Source organism: Bos indicus, chromosome 18 (assembly GCF_029378745.1).
Source record: "Bos indicus isolate NIAB-ARS_2022 breed Sahiwal x Tharparkar chromosome 18, NIAB-ARS_B.indTharparkar_mat_pri_1.0, whole genome shotgun sequence".
NCBI lineage: Eukaryota > Metazoa > Chordata > Mammalia > Artiodactyla > Bovidae > Bos > Bos indicus.
Window position 1 is genome coordinate 25,739,901 of NC_091777.1, and position 18,330 is coordinate 25,758,230.

Here is an 18,330-nt window from a genome sequence, read left to right on the forward strand (position 1 = left end):
GAAGGGCAGCAGACCAAAGCAGAGAAAAGTACGAGGGCAGCACCTTTAGGTTAGAAACAGCTTCCACAATTAGAAGCCACAAATATAAATGTATCCAACAGAGAGGGCAGTGTTCCACTGACTTGCAATACTAGAATCAGGAGCTGCCAGAAATAAGTAATCTTGTCCACACACTATCAGTACTTCTGATTTCTGGCTACAACAAAATAAGGCCTGTGTTTGTTTCTCTAAGATTTAGAATCTGAAGTGGGATTAGATGGAGGGAGAAGGAATAGCCAAGGGTAAGAAAAAACTTATTAATGAACAATAAGTGTTAAGTGACACCCCCTGTGGACGTAGTTTAGAATCTTTACTTAGTCACACAACATCAAGAATCAGCTAGTTCCAGGGCCTTGCGCGCTGTTCCATTACTAGGGCTCTCCTCGCCCCACCCCCGCCTGCCACACATTCCACAATGCAATATAATCACTTAGAATAGAATGTTTAAATGGTATCTATTCAATAAACTGTCCCTGCTTCTTAATGATGTTGGAAAAAGAAAAAAAAAAAAAAAGAAAAAACAAGAAGGCACCAGAATCCAAACTCTTTGCAAGCTGCATGGTACCTATCTTCCCAGGGTGTTTTTGGTGAAACTTCAGCTGGGCCGCAGTCTGCATCAGTGCGGACAGAGGTTGCGGGACTGGCTTGGGCATCTGTGTTGGAGTAGAAAGAGAAACCATACACAAGTCTGGCCACAGGTGGATTCTGGCACATTTTAGATGCAGTTTAAAATGTCATGGTGTGCATAAGGAGCAGGCAAAGGAGTTTTCTGTGGGAAGTAATGCCTGTAGGCAGAATGAACTGTCCAGTCTACTCTTGGGGAGGAGCACCCTTTGGTGAGAATAGAGGAGCTAGGGGGCCTCGAGGAAGGTGTTGGTTCGGAAGATGGAGGAGACGATCTTGCCCGTGGCGTTGATGGTGCCTTCGCTGTCTGAGCTGGACTCAGAGTCGCTGCTCCCGGAGTAGGCGCCCAGGCCCGGGAGGATGCCAATACAGACAGCCGCGGATGGACAGTGGATGGAGGGACTGCTCAGGGAGGTGCTTCCCAGAGACACGCAGGACGAGGCTTCTGCAAAAAAGCAGGTGGGATTGTTACTTCAGCACCCTTTTCCAAAGTTGATGGCCTGCTTTCCATGTGTTGAGGGCTTCATGTTTGGAAGCCTCAAAACAACACTATGCAGTCAACACTATCATCACACTCATCTCCTTTGAATTCTCGTTTGCAATTGAGAAAACTAAAGCCACAGCAGCGAACATTTTAAGACCACATAGGATGTCACCAAGTAGTTGAGGCTCTTCTCGCCCAAGGAAACCCACTGTCATGGCCTCACTTCCATGACAGAAAGCCTCAACCTAGAAAACACAGAACTTGAAGGTTAGAGGAAAAGTTAAGGACTCTCCTCCACCCCTTCTTCTTCCCTGTTTCAGCCTCATTTAATCACTGAAACAACCTGGTATGTAAGGATCCCCCATTTTGCTGATGAGGGAGGTCCAAAGACCCACCTAAAGTTAAATGCCACTTAGAGTAGAAAACATTATACTAAGCCTGAATCAAAAGATGATGTTCTAAAACGTTCCCAGAGCTCACTACACAGTACGGCTGGAGTTCCACTCATTGTCTCCGGCTGACAAGCATACTACCTTCTAGGGTTTTGCCTTAACAAGCCCCCGATGCTACTGCTGCTACTAAGTCACTTCAGCCGTGTCCGACTCTGCGCGACCCCACAGACGGCAGCCCACCAGGCTCCCCCGTCCCTGGGATTCTCCAGGCAAGAACACTGGAGTGGGCTGCCATTTCCTTCTCCAATGCAGGAAAGTGAAAAGTGAAAGTGAAGTCGCTCAGTCATGTCTGACTCCTAGCGACGCAACAAGCCCCTAACACCTCTGAAATGAGGATTAAGTAAAAAGATACCACTGAGAAGCAGACAGAGATCTCAACCAGCCAGTACACACAGTTCATTTGCTCATTCAGGAATTACCAATAAGGAAAAAGGAAGCTGCTACAGATAAGCAATGTGAAAACATGGAGATGCAGAAAAGTGACATGAGAGTTGACAATGACTGCAGAAGAGGTGGTAACAAGGTTACAAAAAAACAGGCAAATATTTACAATTAGAATCACAAAAGCTAACTTCTTTATGATATAAAAAATTATTCCAAAACCAACAACCAATCAACAACCACATAGAAAAGCAGACAGAAGACACAAACAGTTCACCAAAAAAGAAACAAATGACTTTAAAGCATAGACAATATGTAAGGAGGGGCATTTATATGTTTTATATATGTTGCTGAGGGAATGTAGGACAATGTGGCCATGTTCTTCACACTTAAATGATATTCATGCAACACTGCTGATAACAGAAACCAAAAGGTGCATTAATAGAGGACCAATGTAAGGGACTAGTATCCAGCCATTAAGAAGAGTAGAGCATCTCTGTGTGTACTGGTATTCAATGATCTGTAAGATAAAACAACTTTTCATTCCACACTCTTTTGTCCCTTTTCAATTTGTTATTATGTGCATAGGACTACCTAATTCATACAATTTTTAAGAAAGCCAAATGCAAAAATTTAAAGAGTATCCTAGGGTACTTAATTAGGAAGGACAGCCCCTCTAGCTCCATAACTCCTGTATTATAGCCAGGAAGGCTATAGAAGACTGACAGTCCTAATGACTCTCTTCTCCTTATCCACATTCTCTTAGACTGTAAGTCTCCGGAAGGTAAGGGCTCTTTTCTCTATCCCACCCCCTGGGCACAGAACAGGACAACATTCAGAATGTGTGAGAACGCAGGAAAATGCATTACAGAGTTTCACTACAAATGGCTAGATTTTGGAGGTGGGAGTGAAGAGAACGTGAAAATTTAGGACAGAATATCAAACTGTATTTCATTTATTACCTGAACATTCATTGTATTACTATGCTCACACATACAATGACACTTTCAGCATTTTGAGGAACTTTTGTTTAAAAAAAAAAAAAAAAACCCTGATGTCATAAGGGCATGAATCAGCTACTTAGAAAAGGAATTTGTGTGGAGCTATTCAGTGAGATGTATCATTTTATTAAGTATTTCAAGGATGAATTGAATTTTCAGGTCTATCTTAGAAAAGAAGGGTCAAGTTCACAGCACCTGTGGAGGACTAGAGCTGACCTAAAGGAAAGATGGAAGCCAGCCACAGAAATGTAACCAAAGGAATCGGGACCATGATAGCATTAGCAAAGTTTAAGTGAAAGAACCATATCTCCCAATTATCTAGGAAGTTTCAAGAAAGAAAAGAGATGGCAGCTCTAACAAATTTCATTCCAAAAGTAGTTAAATGCCCACAGAGAACAAGATGGTGCCCTCTGATCTCACCCATTTGGTGAAGTTTCCTGCCAACTTCTGTATTTGCAAGACCACATTATCATACTAAACTGACGCTGAAAATTACTAATGGAGAACATTCTTGGGATTCAGACAGATGCGTGACATGAGAGTAGATGGGACCAACTTGCACATTCACTGGATCTGCTCAGAGCTTAAGCCAGTGCCTCCAGTGGGGAAGGCTGAATCTCCATAAGGACAACAGAGCTATCTTCTGGGGGACTCAAGGGACAAATCTTTCTATTGGCCAAGGTCAAGACTCTAAAGCTTCAGGCGACAGTCTTCTCACCGGGCCTTAGCTCCTACCAAGAGGATATTTCTTGTCCAGTTTCTAAAATAAGAATGAAAGGGTAGGAAGAAGGGCTTTAGAATAACGAAGAAAAGATGGCTCTTAAATACAATTTGTCTGCCTTTAGAGAGTTTAAAGAAGCCCACAAGTTTTCCTTTCCACTGACTGATGGAGATAGTTCCTATCAGTGTATAAGCACCAGATACAGGGCTCCCTGGTAACTAGTTGTAATACATTTAGATTTCTACTGACACTTTACACACAGTATATATACTTACCCTATTTAAGCAGCCACAATTCAGCAAGTTTCTTATATATTAAAAAGATCCCAATTAAAATGGAACTCTTACATCACTGATGGGAATATAAACTAGAACAATTTCTTAGTAGGGCAATTCGGCAATATTTATCTAAACTACAAATGTATATCTGACTCAATAATTCTACTTGTAAGTATTTAACATGACATATTGTGAATGTGAAAAATAATGCATGCACAGGATTATTTAATGAAACATCACACTAGAAAATAAAAACAATCTAAATGTTCATCAATAAAAAAACTAAATAAATACACTATGGTACAACCATACTATGGATTACACAGCCTTAAATAGGAATAAAGAAGCTCTTTATGCATAAGTATGCTATGACTCCCAAGGTAACTAAGCAACAGAGCATATGTTAATTAAGATAATGATGATGATAGGAAATGCAAAACAACATATGAAGTAATCGTACCAAAAAATCAAATTGAATTGATCAAGCTCTAGATCTAATTACCATTTTACACAAAACACAGGGTATAAAGGAATACCATGGGGATGCAATTAGCAAAACTAGAGGGTAAAAAACTCTACAAGACAGAGACTCAGTTTCTTTGTAAGTAAAATATAAAGGAAACAAAAATAAAGAAAAAGGAAGAACCCACAGGTTAAATGAAACTTAAAAGACATACTATTCTACTGTTAAGATGCTGTAAGATGGCAATATTCCCAAACTGATCTACAGATTTTGAACAATCCCTATCAAAATCCCAGCTGCCTTTTTCATAGAAACTGAATCAGTTCAGTTCAGTTGCTCAGTCGTGTCCGACTCTTTGCTACCCCATGAATCGCAGCATGCCAGGCCTCCCTGTCTGTCACCAACTCCTGGAGTTCACCCAAACTCTTGTCCATCGAGTCAGCGATGCCATCCACCCATCTCATCCTCTCTCGTCCCCTTCTCCTCCTGCCCCCAATCCCTCCCAGCATCAGAGTCTTTTCCAATGACTCAACTCTTTGCATGAGGTAGCCAAAGTATTGGAGTTTCAGCTTCAGCATCAGTCCTTCCAATGAACACCCAGGACTGATTTCCTTTAGGATGGACTGGTTGGACCTCCTTGCAGTCCAAGGACTCTCAAGAGTCTTCTCCAACACCACAGTTCAAAAGCATTAATTCTTCGGTGCTCAGCTTTCTTCACAGTCCAACTCTCACATCCATACATGACCACAGGAAAAACCATAGCTTTGACTAGACGGACCTTTGTTGGCAAAGTAATGTCTCTGCTTTTGAATATGCTAGCTAGGTTGGTCATAACTTTGCTTCCAAGGAGCAAGCGTCTTTTAATTTCATGGCTGCAGTCACCATCTGCAGTGATTTTGGAGCCCAGAAAAATAAAGTCTGACACTGTTTCCCCATCTATTTCCCATGAAGTGATGGGACCGGATGCCATGATCTTCGTTTTCTGAATGTTGAGCTTTAAGCCAACTTTTTCACTCTCCTCTTTCACTTTCATCAAGAGGCTTTTGAGTTCCTCTTCACTTTCTGCCATAATGGTGGTGTCATCTGCATATCTGAGGTTATTGATATTTCTCCCGGCAATCTTGATTCCAGTTTGTGCTTCTTCCAGCCCAGAGTTTCTCATGATGTACTCTGCATATAAGTTAAATAAGCAGGGTGACAATATACAGCCTTGACGTACTCCTTTTCCTATTTGGAACCAGTTTGTTGTTCCATGTCCAGTTCTAACTGTTGCTTCCTGACCTGCATACGGGTTTCTCAAGAAGCAGGTCAGATGGTCTGGTATTCTCATCTCTTTCAGAATTTTCCACAGTTTATTGTGATAGTTGATCCCAAAATTCAAACAGAAGTGTAAAGGACCTCAAGTAGCCAAAACGATCTTGAAAAAGAACAAAGGTGGAAGACTAACAATTTCCAGTTTCAAAACTTCCTACAAGACCAGAATGATCAATGCTGTGTAGCTGGGGCTTCCCTGATGGTCCAGTGGTTAGGACTCTGGGCCCTCACAGCCGTGGAGCACAAACAAACAAACAAGTCAAAAGTGTGTGATGACAGCATAAGAACAGCTATACAAATCAATGGAAGAGAAAAGACAGTCCAGAAACAAACCCATACATGTTGTCCAACTGATTTTCAACAAGTGTCACAACAATTCAGTGGAGGAAAGAACTCCTTTCAACAAACTTTTGAGTCAAAAAACTAACATAAAATGGGTCAAAGATCAAAATTTATGAGCTAAAACTATAAAACTCTTCAAAAAAATTTAAGTGTAAATCTTCATGACCATGAATTAGGCAATAGCTTCTTAGATATGACTCTTAAAAGTACAAGCAACCGAAGAAAAATAAATTGATGGCATCAAATTTAAAACTTTTGTGCTCCAAAGAACACTATCACGTGTTCTTTCTATACAACCCAGAGAGACAATATTTGTAAATCACCTCTCTGACAAATAGTCTAGCATTCAGAACATATAAAGAACTCTTATAACTCCGCAATAAAAAGAAAAATAACCCAATTCTAAAGTAGGCTCAGGATATGAGTATATATTTCTCCAAAGAAGATAAACCAAAGGTCATTAAGTACACAATGCCAACATCATTAGTCATTAGGGAAACTCCAATCAGAACTACAATAAAGGATCACTTCATACCCACAAGATACAGTAACAAGTCTTCTATTTTTTCTTCTTCTTTTTTTGTGTGCCACATGACATGTGAGATCTTAGTTCCCTGACCAGGGATGGAACCCATGCCCCCTGTGTAGAAATGCAAAGTCTTAACCACCAGACCACCAGAGAAGTTTCTGTAATGAGTATTGATAAGGATGTGAAGAAACCGGACCCTCATATATACTGCCGGTGGTATATAAAAATGGTGCAGTGACTGTGGAAAACAGTTTGGCAGCTCCTGAAAAAGTTAAGCATAGATTTACTATATGACCCAGCCAATTCCACAACTAGGTATATTCCCAAGAGAACTGAAAATAGTTGTTTACACAACTTGGGCATGAATGTTCATAACAGCATGGGTCCTAAAAGCCCAAATGTGGAAACAACCCAAATGTTCATCCACTGATGAGTGGACAAAAATGAGATGTATCATACAATGGGATATTCAGCTGTAAAAAGCACTGATACATGCCACAGCGTGAACTATGAAAACATGTTAAGTGAAAAGAAGTCAGACACAAAAGGTCATAGGTTGCATGAATCCATTTACATAAAATTTTCCAGAAAAGGCAAATTCAGAGAGACAGAAAGTAGACTGATGACTGCTAGGGCTGGGGAGAGGGAAGAACGGTGAATAACTGCTAATGGGCATGGGTGGGGCTTCATTTCTGGCATGACAAAAATGTTCTGGGATTAGACAGTGGTGATAAATGCACATTATTAAAAACCACTAAACTATCTCCTTTAAAAGGGTGAATTTTATGGTATGTGAATTATATCTGGATCATTTTTTTAAGCCATGTAAACCAAATACAATGTCTAATCCTTCCTTGGATACTGATTTTTAAAAAACCAATTATCAGACCAGAATTCAAATGGCAGAGTAGCAGGACATGGAACTCACCTCTTCCCACAAATGTATCAAGAATACATCTATAAATGGAACAATCTCACTGAACACTGACAGAAAATCTCAAACACCTGAAAGGACAAGACAGATTTCCAGGTAACCAGTTAGTACAAAAGGAAAACGAAAAGAAGCAGAACAGGTCCTGAACCCCGGGGAGGGAGCTGAAGGAGAACAGAAGTTCCGGCACCCTGGGAAGTCCCCTTACCGGCAAGGAGGTCACCTGAGACGAAAAAGAGGCTCAGAGGAAAGCGCAACAACCAGTTAGTGGCAGGCAGGAGATAGACTTACAGAGATGGTCTGTGCCACCATCCTGTATGCTACAGCCTAAGACACATGTCTGCTGGTAGGGATGGGAGCTGGGTGTTGGAATGCAGGCTTCAGAGGACAGACCCAGGGAGAGGACTGCTGTTGATTGTGCAGAGACAGCTTGAAGGGGGTAAAGTGTAGGGCACAAAAACCAGGAGTGTAACCGGAAGAATCCTAGGCCACCAGAGAAGCTAAGCACCACTGTTAATCAGCATGCAAAAGAGAGGGGTGGGGTTGCCACTGCAGCCTCTTTCCCCACTTGCCAGCTCCTGCTTCTTCTCGCTCCAGGAGAAGCCCCGCCCAGGCAGGCTCCAGCACTCTGGCCACTGCCTCAGCAGTCCTGGGAGTAGACGCTAGTGGGCTACCCAACAGAGGTAGGGCTGAAATCACAGCTGAGCCCCCAGGGATCATGGGACTTAGAAAGCAGAGCTGAAATCTTTCCCCACAACTGCACAAACCACAGATTTACACCTATATGGCTGGTTTTGTGAATTCAGTGTCTGTGGAACATCTGAATGGACAACTGCTGCTCCTGAGACCAGGGAGGGCTAGGGTCTGAGCTGCCTCCACAGCTCCCACAGAGGGTCCAGATGTGCAACTACGGCAGTCCTGGGACCTGACTTCAGTGGATCTGCATTGGTGGCTTTGTGAAAACAAAGCCTGAGAGGCGCCAGGGCCGACTGCCAGAATATCCATAGTTGAGGTGGGGCAGAGGGTGGTGCCAATGACAGTATACTTTGTGAGCCCACACAACAGGTGAAAAGTGACACAGCAGAGCACACACACAGGTGATCAGCTCTAACAGAAAATACTCAGTGACTCCTCCCCGAGTGGGAATACTCTAATTCCACGTACCTCACACCACAGATCAGAAATGCAGCTCAGGGGGCTTTCCCTGATCCGCCTTGCAATACCAAGGACATGGGTTCGATCTCTGGTTTGGGAAGATCCCACATATAACAGGGCAACTAAGCCCACGTGCCATATCTACTGAGCCCACGAGCTGCAACAACTGTGCTCACATGTCTTAGAGCTGGTGCTCCACAACAAGAGAAGCCATGCAATGAGCAGCCCGTGTACCACAACTAGAGAGTAGCCTCATCTCGCCACAATTAGAGAAAGCCCATTCATAGCAACAAAGACCAGACACAGCCAAAAATAAGATAAATAGATTTTTAAAAAGAAATGCAGCTCAGAAATAGAGCTGGGGGCTTCTACTCCAGCAACTAGGGAGCAGATCCTGCCCCAGACAGGGCAATGACAACCAGAGAGCAAAAGGGAGGCCACGCTCAACATCCAGTTCAGGCTCCAATCACCACAATATCAATCACACCTCCTCTCAGGGGGACAACGCCAGCATGAACTACGGAAAGAGGTGGCAGGCATCCAATACTAAAAACAGCCCTCACATCAAAAAAAAGTAAACCCACGCAGGCTACAAAGGGTCGTTCCCGTATAAAAATAGGCCTCCAAGACTACAGTAGATAATTGCTTCTCCTAAACTCATAGAGCAAGAGAAATGTAAGTAAAATGAGGAAGGAGAGGAATCACTCCCAATTAAAGATCAAGAGAATTCCCCTTAAAAGAGCAAACAATGAAACAGACCTCTTCAGTCTGACAGACACCAAGTTCAAAAAGGAGATAATGAAAATACTGAAGGAATTAAGAATATCAACAGAAATATAGATTACTATAAAAAGGAATTAGAAATGACAAGGAGGAGCCAAGAAAAATTAGAGAATTCATTTGACGAGATAAAAGCTGAACTAAAGGCTATGAAAAGCAGAATGAATAATGCAGAAAAATGAATGTGACCTAGAAGAAAAAATAATGGAAATCACTCAATTAGAACTGCAAATTAAAAAAAAAAAAGATATCCAGATACAGGAAGCACAGAGGGTCCCAAACAACATAAACCCTAACAGACCTACATCAAGACATATTATAATAAAAATAGCATAAGCTGAAGATAAAAAGAGGATTCTAAAGGCAGCAAAAGAAAAATAAAATTAATTACAAGGGAACACCTATAAGGCTATCAGCTAATTTCTCTACAGAAACAATGCAGGCCAGAAGGGAATGGCAAGATATATTTGAACTCCTGAAAAGGAAATATCTGCAACCTAGGATATTCAACCCAGCAAGATTATCATTCAGAACAGAGGGAGAGAGGGAGAATTTCTCAGATAAGCAAAATGTAAAATACAGCAATACTAAACCTATCTTAAAAAAAGAAATGTTGAAAGGTCAGCTCTAAACAGAAAAGTACTAAGAATCTATAGAGAGGAGAAAATCACAATGGGAAATAAATCACTTAAGACATTACACAGATTTTAAAAAATTTAAAACTTTCTCTGAAAGCAATGATAACCACAATAAACAGCAAAAGGATGACCATGAAGATGCAAAAGAGGACATCAAAATCATAAAATGTGGGAGAGGAAAGCAAGAAAACATGGATTTTTTTTTTCTATAATGTGTTTGAGCCTACATGACCACCAGTCTAAAGCAAGTAGATAAAGGAAGGGGTTAACATACTTGAAAAACAGGGCAACCACAAATCAAAAACCTACAACAGATCCACAAAATCCAAAAAGAAGAGAACATAAGCATAACGGACAAAAGAAAAAACAAAAAAGAGGAAGAAGAAATAAAATCAACAGGAAAACAAAGTTTAAAATGGCAATGAATACATATCTATCAATAATTAAATGTCAGTGTATAAGTGCTCTATCAAAAGACACAGAGTGGCAGACTGGATTAAAAAAAACAAAAGCCTACAACATGCTGCCTACAAGAGACCCACTTTAGGGCAAAGGACACCCACAGATTAAAAGTGAAGAAATGGAAAGTTATTTCATGAAAATGGGCATTACAAGAAAGCAAGGGTAGCAATACTTGTATCAGACAAAACAGACCTTAAAACAAAGGCTATAAACAAAGATAAAGAAGGACACTATATAATGATAAATGGATCAATATAAGGAGAGGATATTACTCTTGTTAACATGTATGCACCCAATATAAGAGCACCCAAATACATAAATAACATAAAAAGGGAGAAATTGATAGGAATACAGTAACAGTAGGAGACTTTAACACCCCTCTCAACATCAATGGACACATCTTTGAGACAGAAAAGGCAACAGAGATCCTAAATGATACAACAGAACATTTACACTTAATTGATATCTTCAGGACATTACATCCCCCCAAAGCAGAATACACATTCTTTTCAAGTCCACGTAGAACATTCTCTAGGATTAAACACAAAAAAGCTTAAACAAATTTAAGAGTATAGAAATTACTTCAAGCATCTTTTTTGACCACTACTGCTACTGCTAAGTCACTTCAGTCGTGTCCGACTCTGTGCGACCCCATAGATGACAGCCCACCAGGCTCCCCCGTCCCTAGGATTCTCCAGGCAAGAACACTGAAGTGGGGTGCCATTGCCTTCTCCATTTTTGACCACAAGGGTTTATAAAACTAAAAACCAACCACAGAAAAAGAAACAAGAAAAAAAATTACAGGAAGGCTAAATAACATGACTAAAAAACCAATGGATCAACAAAGAAATCAAGGAAGAAATTCAAGAAATATCTTGAGGCAAATGAGAATGAAAACACAACCACACAAAATCCATGGGATGCAGCAAAAGCAGTTCTTAGAAAGTTCATAGCAATATAGGCCTTCAAGACAAGATAAATCAAACAGCCTAACCCATCACCTAAAAGAATGAGACAGAGAACAAACAAAACTTAAGTCAGCAGAAGGAAGAAGATAATAAAGATCAGAGAGGGAATAAATAAAAGAGATTTAAAAATAGGAAAAAAAAAATCAATAAAACCAAGAGCTGGTTCTTTGAAAGGATAAACAAAATTGACAAGCCTGTGGGCAGGCTCAACAAGATGAAAAGAGAGAAGACCCAAATAAACAAATAAGAAATAAAAGAGGAGAAATCACAACAGATACCACAAAAATACAAAAAACCGTAAGAGAATACTATGAACAATTATATGCCAACAAATTTGACAACCTCAAAGAAATGGACAACTTTCTAGAAACATACAGTCCACCAAAACTGAACCAAGAAGAAACAGATAACTTGAACAGACCAATCACTAGAAATGAAACCATATCTGTAATAATAAAAACAAACAAAAGTCCAGAACCATATGACTTCACTGGGAAATTCTACAAACATACAAAGAAAAACTTACACCTATCCTTCTCAAACTCTTCCAAAAGACTGAGGAGGAAGGAACACTACCAAAGACATCTATGAAGCCATCATCCTGATACCAAAACCAGACAAAGACACTACCAAGAAAGTTACAGGCCAATAACTTTGATGAATATAGACACAAAAATTCTCAAACTAGCAAACAGAATCCAAAAACACATAAAAAAGGTCATACACCATGACTCAAGTTGAATTCATTCCAGGGTCATGACAATGGTTCAGTGTACTGAAATCAACATGATATACCACACCAACAAAAAAAAAGGACAAAACCAACATGATCATCTCAATAGATGCAGAAAAAGTATTTGATAAAAATCAACATCCATTCATGATGATGAATCCTTGCAAAAGTGAGTATAGAAAGAACATATCTCAACATAATAAAATGCTTTTATGACAAACCCACAGCCAATATAATATTCAATGGTAAATGCTGAAAACCTTTCTGCTAAAAATCTGGAACAAGACAAGGATACCCACTCTCACCACTTCTCTTCAACACAGTATTGAAAGTCTTAGCCACAGCAAATGGGAAACTAAGATCCCACAAGTCATGTGGTATAGCCAAAATAAAGAATAAGAAAATAAAACTTTCTTTAAAAAAAAAAGAAAATTGGACATGTTAAAAATTGAAGGTACATGATGGGGTTCATCATACTATTATCTCAATATCTACATATGTTTTAAGTTAGCTATAATAAAACTTTTTTTTTAAAAAAAAGAGCGTATTTGTAATTGCCTATATGTGAAAGTTGGACTGTGAAGAAAGCTGAGCGCCGAAGAATTGATGCTTTTGAACTGTGGTGTTGGAGAAGACTCTTGAGAGTCCCTTGGACTGCAAGGAGATCCAATCAGTCCATTCTAAAGGAGATCAGTCCTGGGTGTTCTTTGGAAGGAATGATGCTAAAGCTGAAACTCCAGTACTTTGGCTACCTCATGCGAAGAGTTGACTCATTGGAAAAGACTCGGATGCTGGGAGGGATTGGGGGCAGGAGAAGGGGACGAGAGAGGATGAGATGGGTGGATGGCATCACTGACTCGATGGACATGAGTCTGAGTGAACTCCGGGAGTTGGTGATGGACAGGGAGTCCTGGCGTGCTGCGATTCATGGGGTTGCAAAGAGTTGGACACGACTGAGCGACTGAACTGAACTGATACACACATAGAATAATCTGGATATACACATATATCCAGATAAACATGTAAAAAAATGTATTTCCCTCTGGGAAGGAGAATTGGATGGAAGAGTACATACAGGGAGAAGGAAAGTTCTTCACTGAAGATCCTTTTCACAAGTAACTTCTAGAGCAAAAAGGTATCAGCAACAGCCCACCGTTATTGGACTTCAGTGGATATGTATTTTAAAATATCCATTAAATTTTTAAAGAAAAAATATATTTTAAAATATCTTTTTTTAAAAGAGAAATAAATGTAAGCCCTGTTTCAATGATGGCACTTTGAGTTCAGCTCAGAGTCTCAATTCCACAGGAAGTCAGAAGAACTGAAAACACTCTTGAATTTCTTACCCCTGATTCAGTCCTGAGTAACTCACTCTCACTTATAACTTGGTGCCACTTAATACAGTACCAGATTTGATCACATGAAAGAAACCACCAAAGAACGTGTACTCTTTGGAAACTATTTAGCTTCTTGGTCCAATCCAATCCACCCAACAGAAGGAGCCAGGCATTCTACCTCTCACTGGTAGCCAGCCAGGTGAAATGAAGAAACTTGACATTTAAGGGAGAAAGAAAAACTCTTTGTGAGTAGAGGTTGGTATCACCAGGGCTTTGGCTTTGTTAGCACTCCTGAGAGAACGTAACTGTCATTTATCAGTTCCATGGTTTCTAACATATTACTTTGTTGGGCAGCTGATATAATCCTAGGTTTAAACCCTGAATGGTTTAAAATGGCTTGCTAAGTTTAGGTAGGTTTGCTCGGGGATACACGTGTTCCTCCACAGATACAATGCATTCCAGCCTTTTACCATGGTTCATGTGTATGATGGGTAAAGAATGATATGAAAGCTGCCACCCACCTTGATTCTTGTCATCTGGGTCAGGGTCAGATTTCAGTCTTTTCACACTGTTTCCACTCTCTGAACTGTAACAAACAAACAAAAAAATATGTGATTTGAGCTAGGTCAAATCTTAGGGAATCAGGAGCTCCAAAAACCATTTTATATGGGTTTTAGGTAGCCTCAGGAGCTGAGATGATCTGAAAGTCTTCATTTCAGCTTCTTAATCTCCTTCCAATTATACTATTTTTTAAATCTATTTTTTAATTCAAGGATAATTGCTTTAGAGAACAATTAAATTATTATTATAAAGAATTTAAACCTCTGACCAATTCAAGGGGTGAAGTAACATCCTCAAGTATCACTTAAATATCAGATTCTTTATTGTCATCATTCATCTTGGTTAGAACCACAGATCGATTTCAAGAATATCTAGACATGCTTATAAATGACAAAAATGTAGTTATTAAAGACTAAATTTAGTGACATGCTAGAGAGTCTGAATGTCACCCAAAATACCTTCACTAAAAGATTATCTAAAGAATGTACTTCTCTCACCACGCAGCTCAGAAAATGCACAACGTTCTCCAAGTCCGCCATTACTACTACTATGTGTAATGTTTGTAAATTTGTACCTATTAAACAAGTTAGGACAGTGAGAAAAAAAAGAATGCAATTCAAAGAGGAAGAAAATGGTCCTAGAAGGAAGGCCTTAATCCCAAAAGGAAGAGATGGCGAACAAAGAAACTGGCCAATACAAATCTAGACAAACATTGTCTATATAAAAAACAACATCTAATTTGTGGTATTAAACATGACCATACTAAAGTCCTGGACAGCACGTAAGGAAGGAAGAAGGTTATTGTGGCTAAAAGTTCTAGGATCTATGGATAATTCTGCAGGCAAGTAAGCTATTTACTTTATGGTTTTGCTAAGTATTCCTGGTAAATTGCCAACTTAAGGCACAAAAGAACAGAAACAGAATACATAAATCCAAACTAATAGAAAAAAAGAGAATTAAAAATTTTACAATTATCATCAAAATTTTAATAAAAAGAATATAAGGAAAAGAGTTTTCAAGTAAAAAGACAAATAACATTAGATAGTAGAAACTGCAGAGTTCCTTGGTGGTCTAGTGGTTAGGATTCCAGGCTTTCACTGCCATTGTCCACATTCAATCCCTGGCCTGGGAACTGAGATCCTGCAAGTCACGTGGGATGACCAAAAAATTAATTTTAGAAAAGATAGTAGAAACTATACAAAAAAATCCTAGTACCTACCTTTAAAGAGAGTTTAACAGATGATTTCAAGTCAGCTATTTATGATTAACTAAAAACTTAACAGAAGCATAACAAACAACTTAGAAGATTTACAGTAAAGGAATGGAAAGAGTCAGCATAGCTAATACTAACCCAAAGAAGGCTGGAGCACCCATATTAAGAAAACAGACTTTAAAAACGAAAGTATTACAAGGGATAAGGAGGTTAGTTTATAATGAAACAAAGTTTAAATCACTACAAAGAAATAACAATCCCAAACATCTATGCTTCTAATTAAAGAGCTTAAAACTATATTCAATAGACTCTGAAGAAAAATCAAGAAATCATTACAATAATGGGAGATTTCAAAATACTCCCCTCAAGTACTAATAAAACAAGCAGACAAATACCTAAAGACACAGAAGATTTGAACAATACAATCCACAAGTTTGTTTTGTTGTACCTACATACAATCCAGAACAATCACATAACACAAATTCTCCTTAACTTGGAACATACACAAAAATTAATCTCAGGAAAAGGTCACAAAGCAAATCTAATTTCAAAAGAATTAGTACATACAAACCACAATGCAATTAAGGCAGAAATTTGCTGGATGGCATCACCGACTCAATGGACAAGACTTTGGGTGAACTCAGGGAGTTGGTGATGGACAGGGAGGCCTGGAGTGCTGTGATTCATGGGGTCGCAAAGAGTCGGACACAACTGAGCGACTGAACTGAACTGAAAGACTCATTGAAAGACTGAGGGCAGGAGGAGAAGGGGACGACAGAGGATGAGATGGTTGGATGGCATCAACTCAATGGACATGGGTTTGGGTGGATTCCGGGAGTTGGTGATGGACAGGGAGGCTTGGTGTGTTGCGATTCATGGGGTCACAAAGAGTAGGACACAACTGAGTGACTGAACTGAACTACCTCAGTATGTCTGGAAATTTTTTAAAATGTCTAAGTCATGAGTCAAGAAAGAAATCAAAATGGATATTTAAAAATACTTACTTGGAAACAGAAAATTGCATACAATGAAAGGTGAGGAAAAACTATAGTTTTCAATTCAGTTGCTCAGTCGTGTCCGACTCTTAAAGCGACCCCATAAATTGCAGCACACCAGGCCTCCCTATTCATCACCAACTCCCGGAGTTCACTCAAACTCACGTCCATCGAGTCGGTGATGCCATCCAGCCATCTCATCCTCTGTCGTCCGCTTCTCCTCCTGCCCCCAATCCCTCCCAGCATCAGAGTCTTTTCCAATGAGTCAACTCTGCATGAGGTGGCCAAATTACTGGAGTTTCGGCTTTAGCATCATTCCTTCCAAAGAACACCCAGGACTGATCTCCTTTAGAATGGACTGGTTGGATCTTAGATGCCTATAACTGAAAAGAGCTGAAAATTAATTAGTTTGGTATCTGACAGTTGTTTGTAACAGAAATAATAAAAGTATAAGCTTGAGAAAGTAAAGAATATTTCAAAGAAGGAATGTAGAAGACATTAAAGAGCAAAAATAATAAAAACTAAATCCAAAAGGCCTTTGAAAAGGCTAATAAAACAGACTACCTTCTCAAGAAAATAGTCAAAATAAGAATAAAAGTACAACTCATCAATATTTGGGGTGAAAAGGGGACAAGAGCAGTTAGATAAATAAAGAATACTGACAATTTAGCTAATGCATTCGAAAAAAGACAAAATGAACAAATTCCCAGAAAATACAACTAAAAAAACTGATCAAAAAGATTTGGAGAAAGGTAGATAGTCCTATAGTCACAAAATAAAAAGAGGGGCCCAAAGTGATTTTATTGAGTTCTACAAAACCTTCACAAAAGAACACTACTATCTTATACAAAGTGCTCTAGAAAAGAGAAAAAGAAAGAACACTCCCTAAATCATTCTGTGAAGTTAGATTTAATTTTCACATCAAAATCAGATAAAGTGGGGGGAAAAGTACAGGCCAGTCTCAATCATGATGAAAACTGCAACAACCTATACAAAACATTAGCAAGCCAAATCCAGCAAAGTTTAAAAAAAAGAGAAAAAAATATATCACTGCAAGTTGGGTTTATCACCAGGAATGCAACATCAGAAAAATCTTTATTTTTTTCACTGTAACAGTAAAAAAGAAAAATTTATTTTATCAATTCAAAAGCAGGAAAAAACTGACAAGATTTAATAATTCATGGCTACAAAAAAAAAAAAAAAAAAAAAAAAAAACCTCTTAAACTAGAAACAGAACTATAAATACCATCCTTAGCAGTGAAAAGTTATAAGCATTCGGTTTAAAATTAGACATAAAACAAGGATGTGCACAGTAATTGTTCTAGTATTTTGCTGGTGGTCCCAACCAGCTTAATAAGAAAAAGGAATTAAAAGGTATAAGGAAAAAACTCATCATTTAGTGACCTTCTACATAGAAATTTCAGAGAATTCACCAATAAATTATTACAGTTGATAAGAATTATCAGTAAAGTTAATAAAAGTTGGGTGGCTGGATACAAATATACTAAAATCAAATGCATTTTTATTTACCAGCAACAAAAAAAGATAAAATACCTAGGAATAAATCTAATCAAAGACATGTACACAATCTTTGAAAAAAACAACAAAACTCTTAAGACTTTACTGAATGACTTTAACTAAAGGAAACAAACAAATGTAGATATAAACCATGAATAAAGGCTCAAAAACATAAAGATCTGATTTCTCCATAAATTTATCAAGCAATTTAATAGCATTCAATAAAAATCCCAATAGGGACTGTTAAAGAACTTAAAACTACATCTAAAATTTATATAGAAGAATGAAGTGGCCAAAAATAAACAAGACATCCCTGAGAAGAATGTACCTTCTATCAAAAAAATAAGTTCTGAGGATATAATGTACATTATGATGACTATAGTTAATGATACAGTATTGTATATTTGAAAG

General features: G+C 38.8%; 1 protein-coding gene across 5 annotated transcripts in view; it reads right to left on the reverse strand.

The window, feature by feature from the left end:
• Positions 1 to 330: 330 nt before the first annotated feature.
• The window catches only part of PSME3IP1 (proteasome activator subunit 3 interacting protein 1), a 40,919-nt gene continuing 22,919 nt past the window's right edge, over positions 331 to 18,330 (reverse strand). For all 5 annotated transcript variants that reach the window (XM_070770611.1, XM_070770609.1, XM_070770607.1 and 2 more), the window contains exons 6-7: positions 14,154 to 14,218; positions 331 to 1,108 (exon numbers count right to left, since the gene is read on the reverse strand). In XM_070770611.1, coding sequence (XP_070626712.1) covers positions 891 to 1,108; positions 14,154 to 14,218 — 283 coding nt within the window. In that variant the 3' untranslated portion in view covers positions 331 to 890. The remainder of the gene's footprint in view (positions 1,109 to 14,153; positions 14,219 to 18,330) is intronic.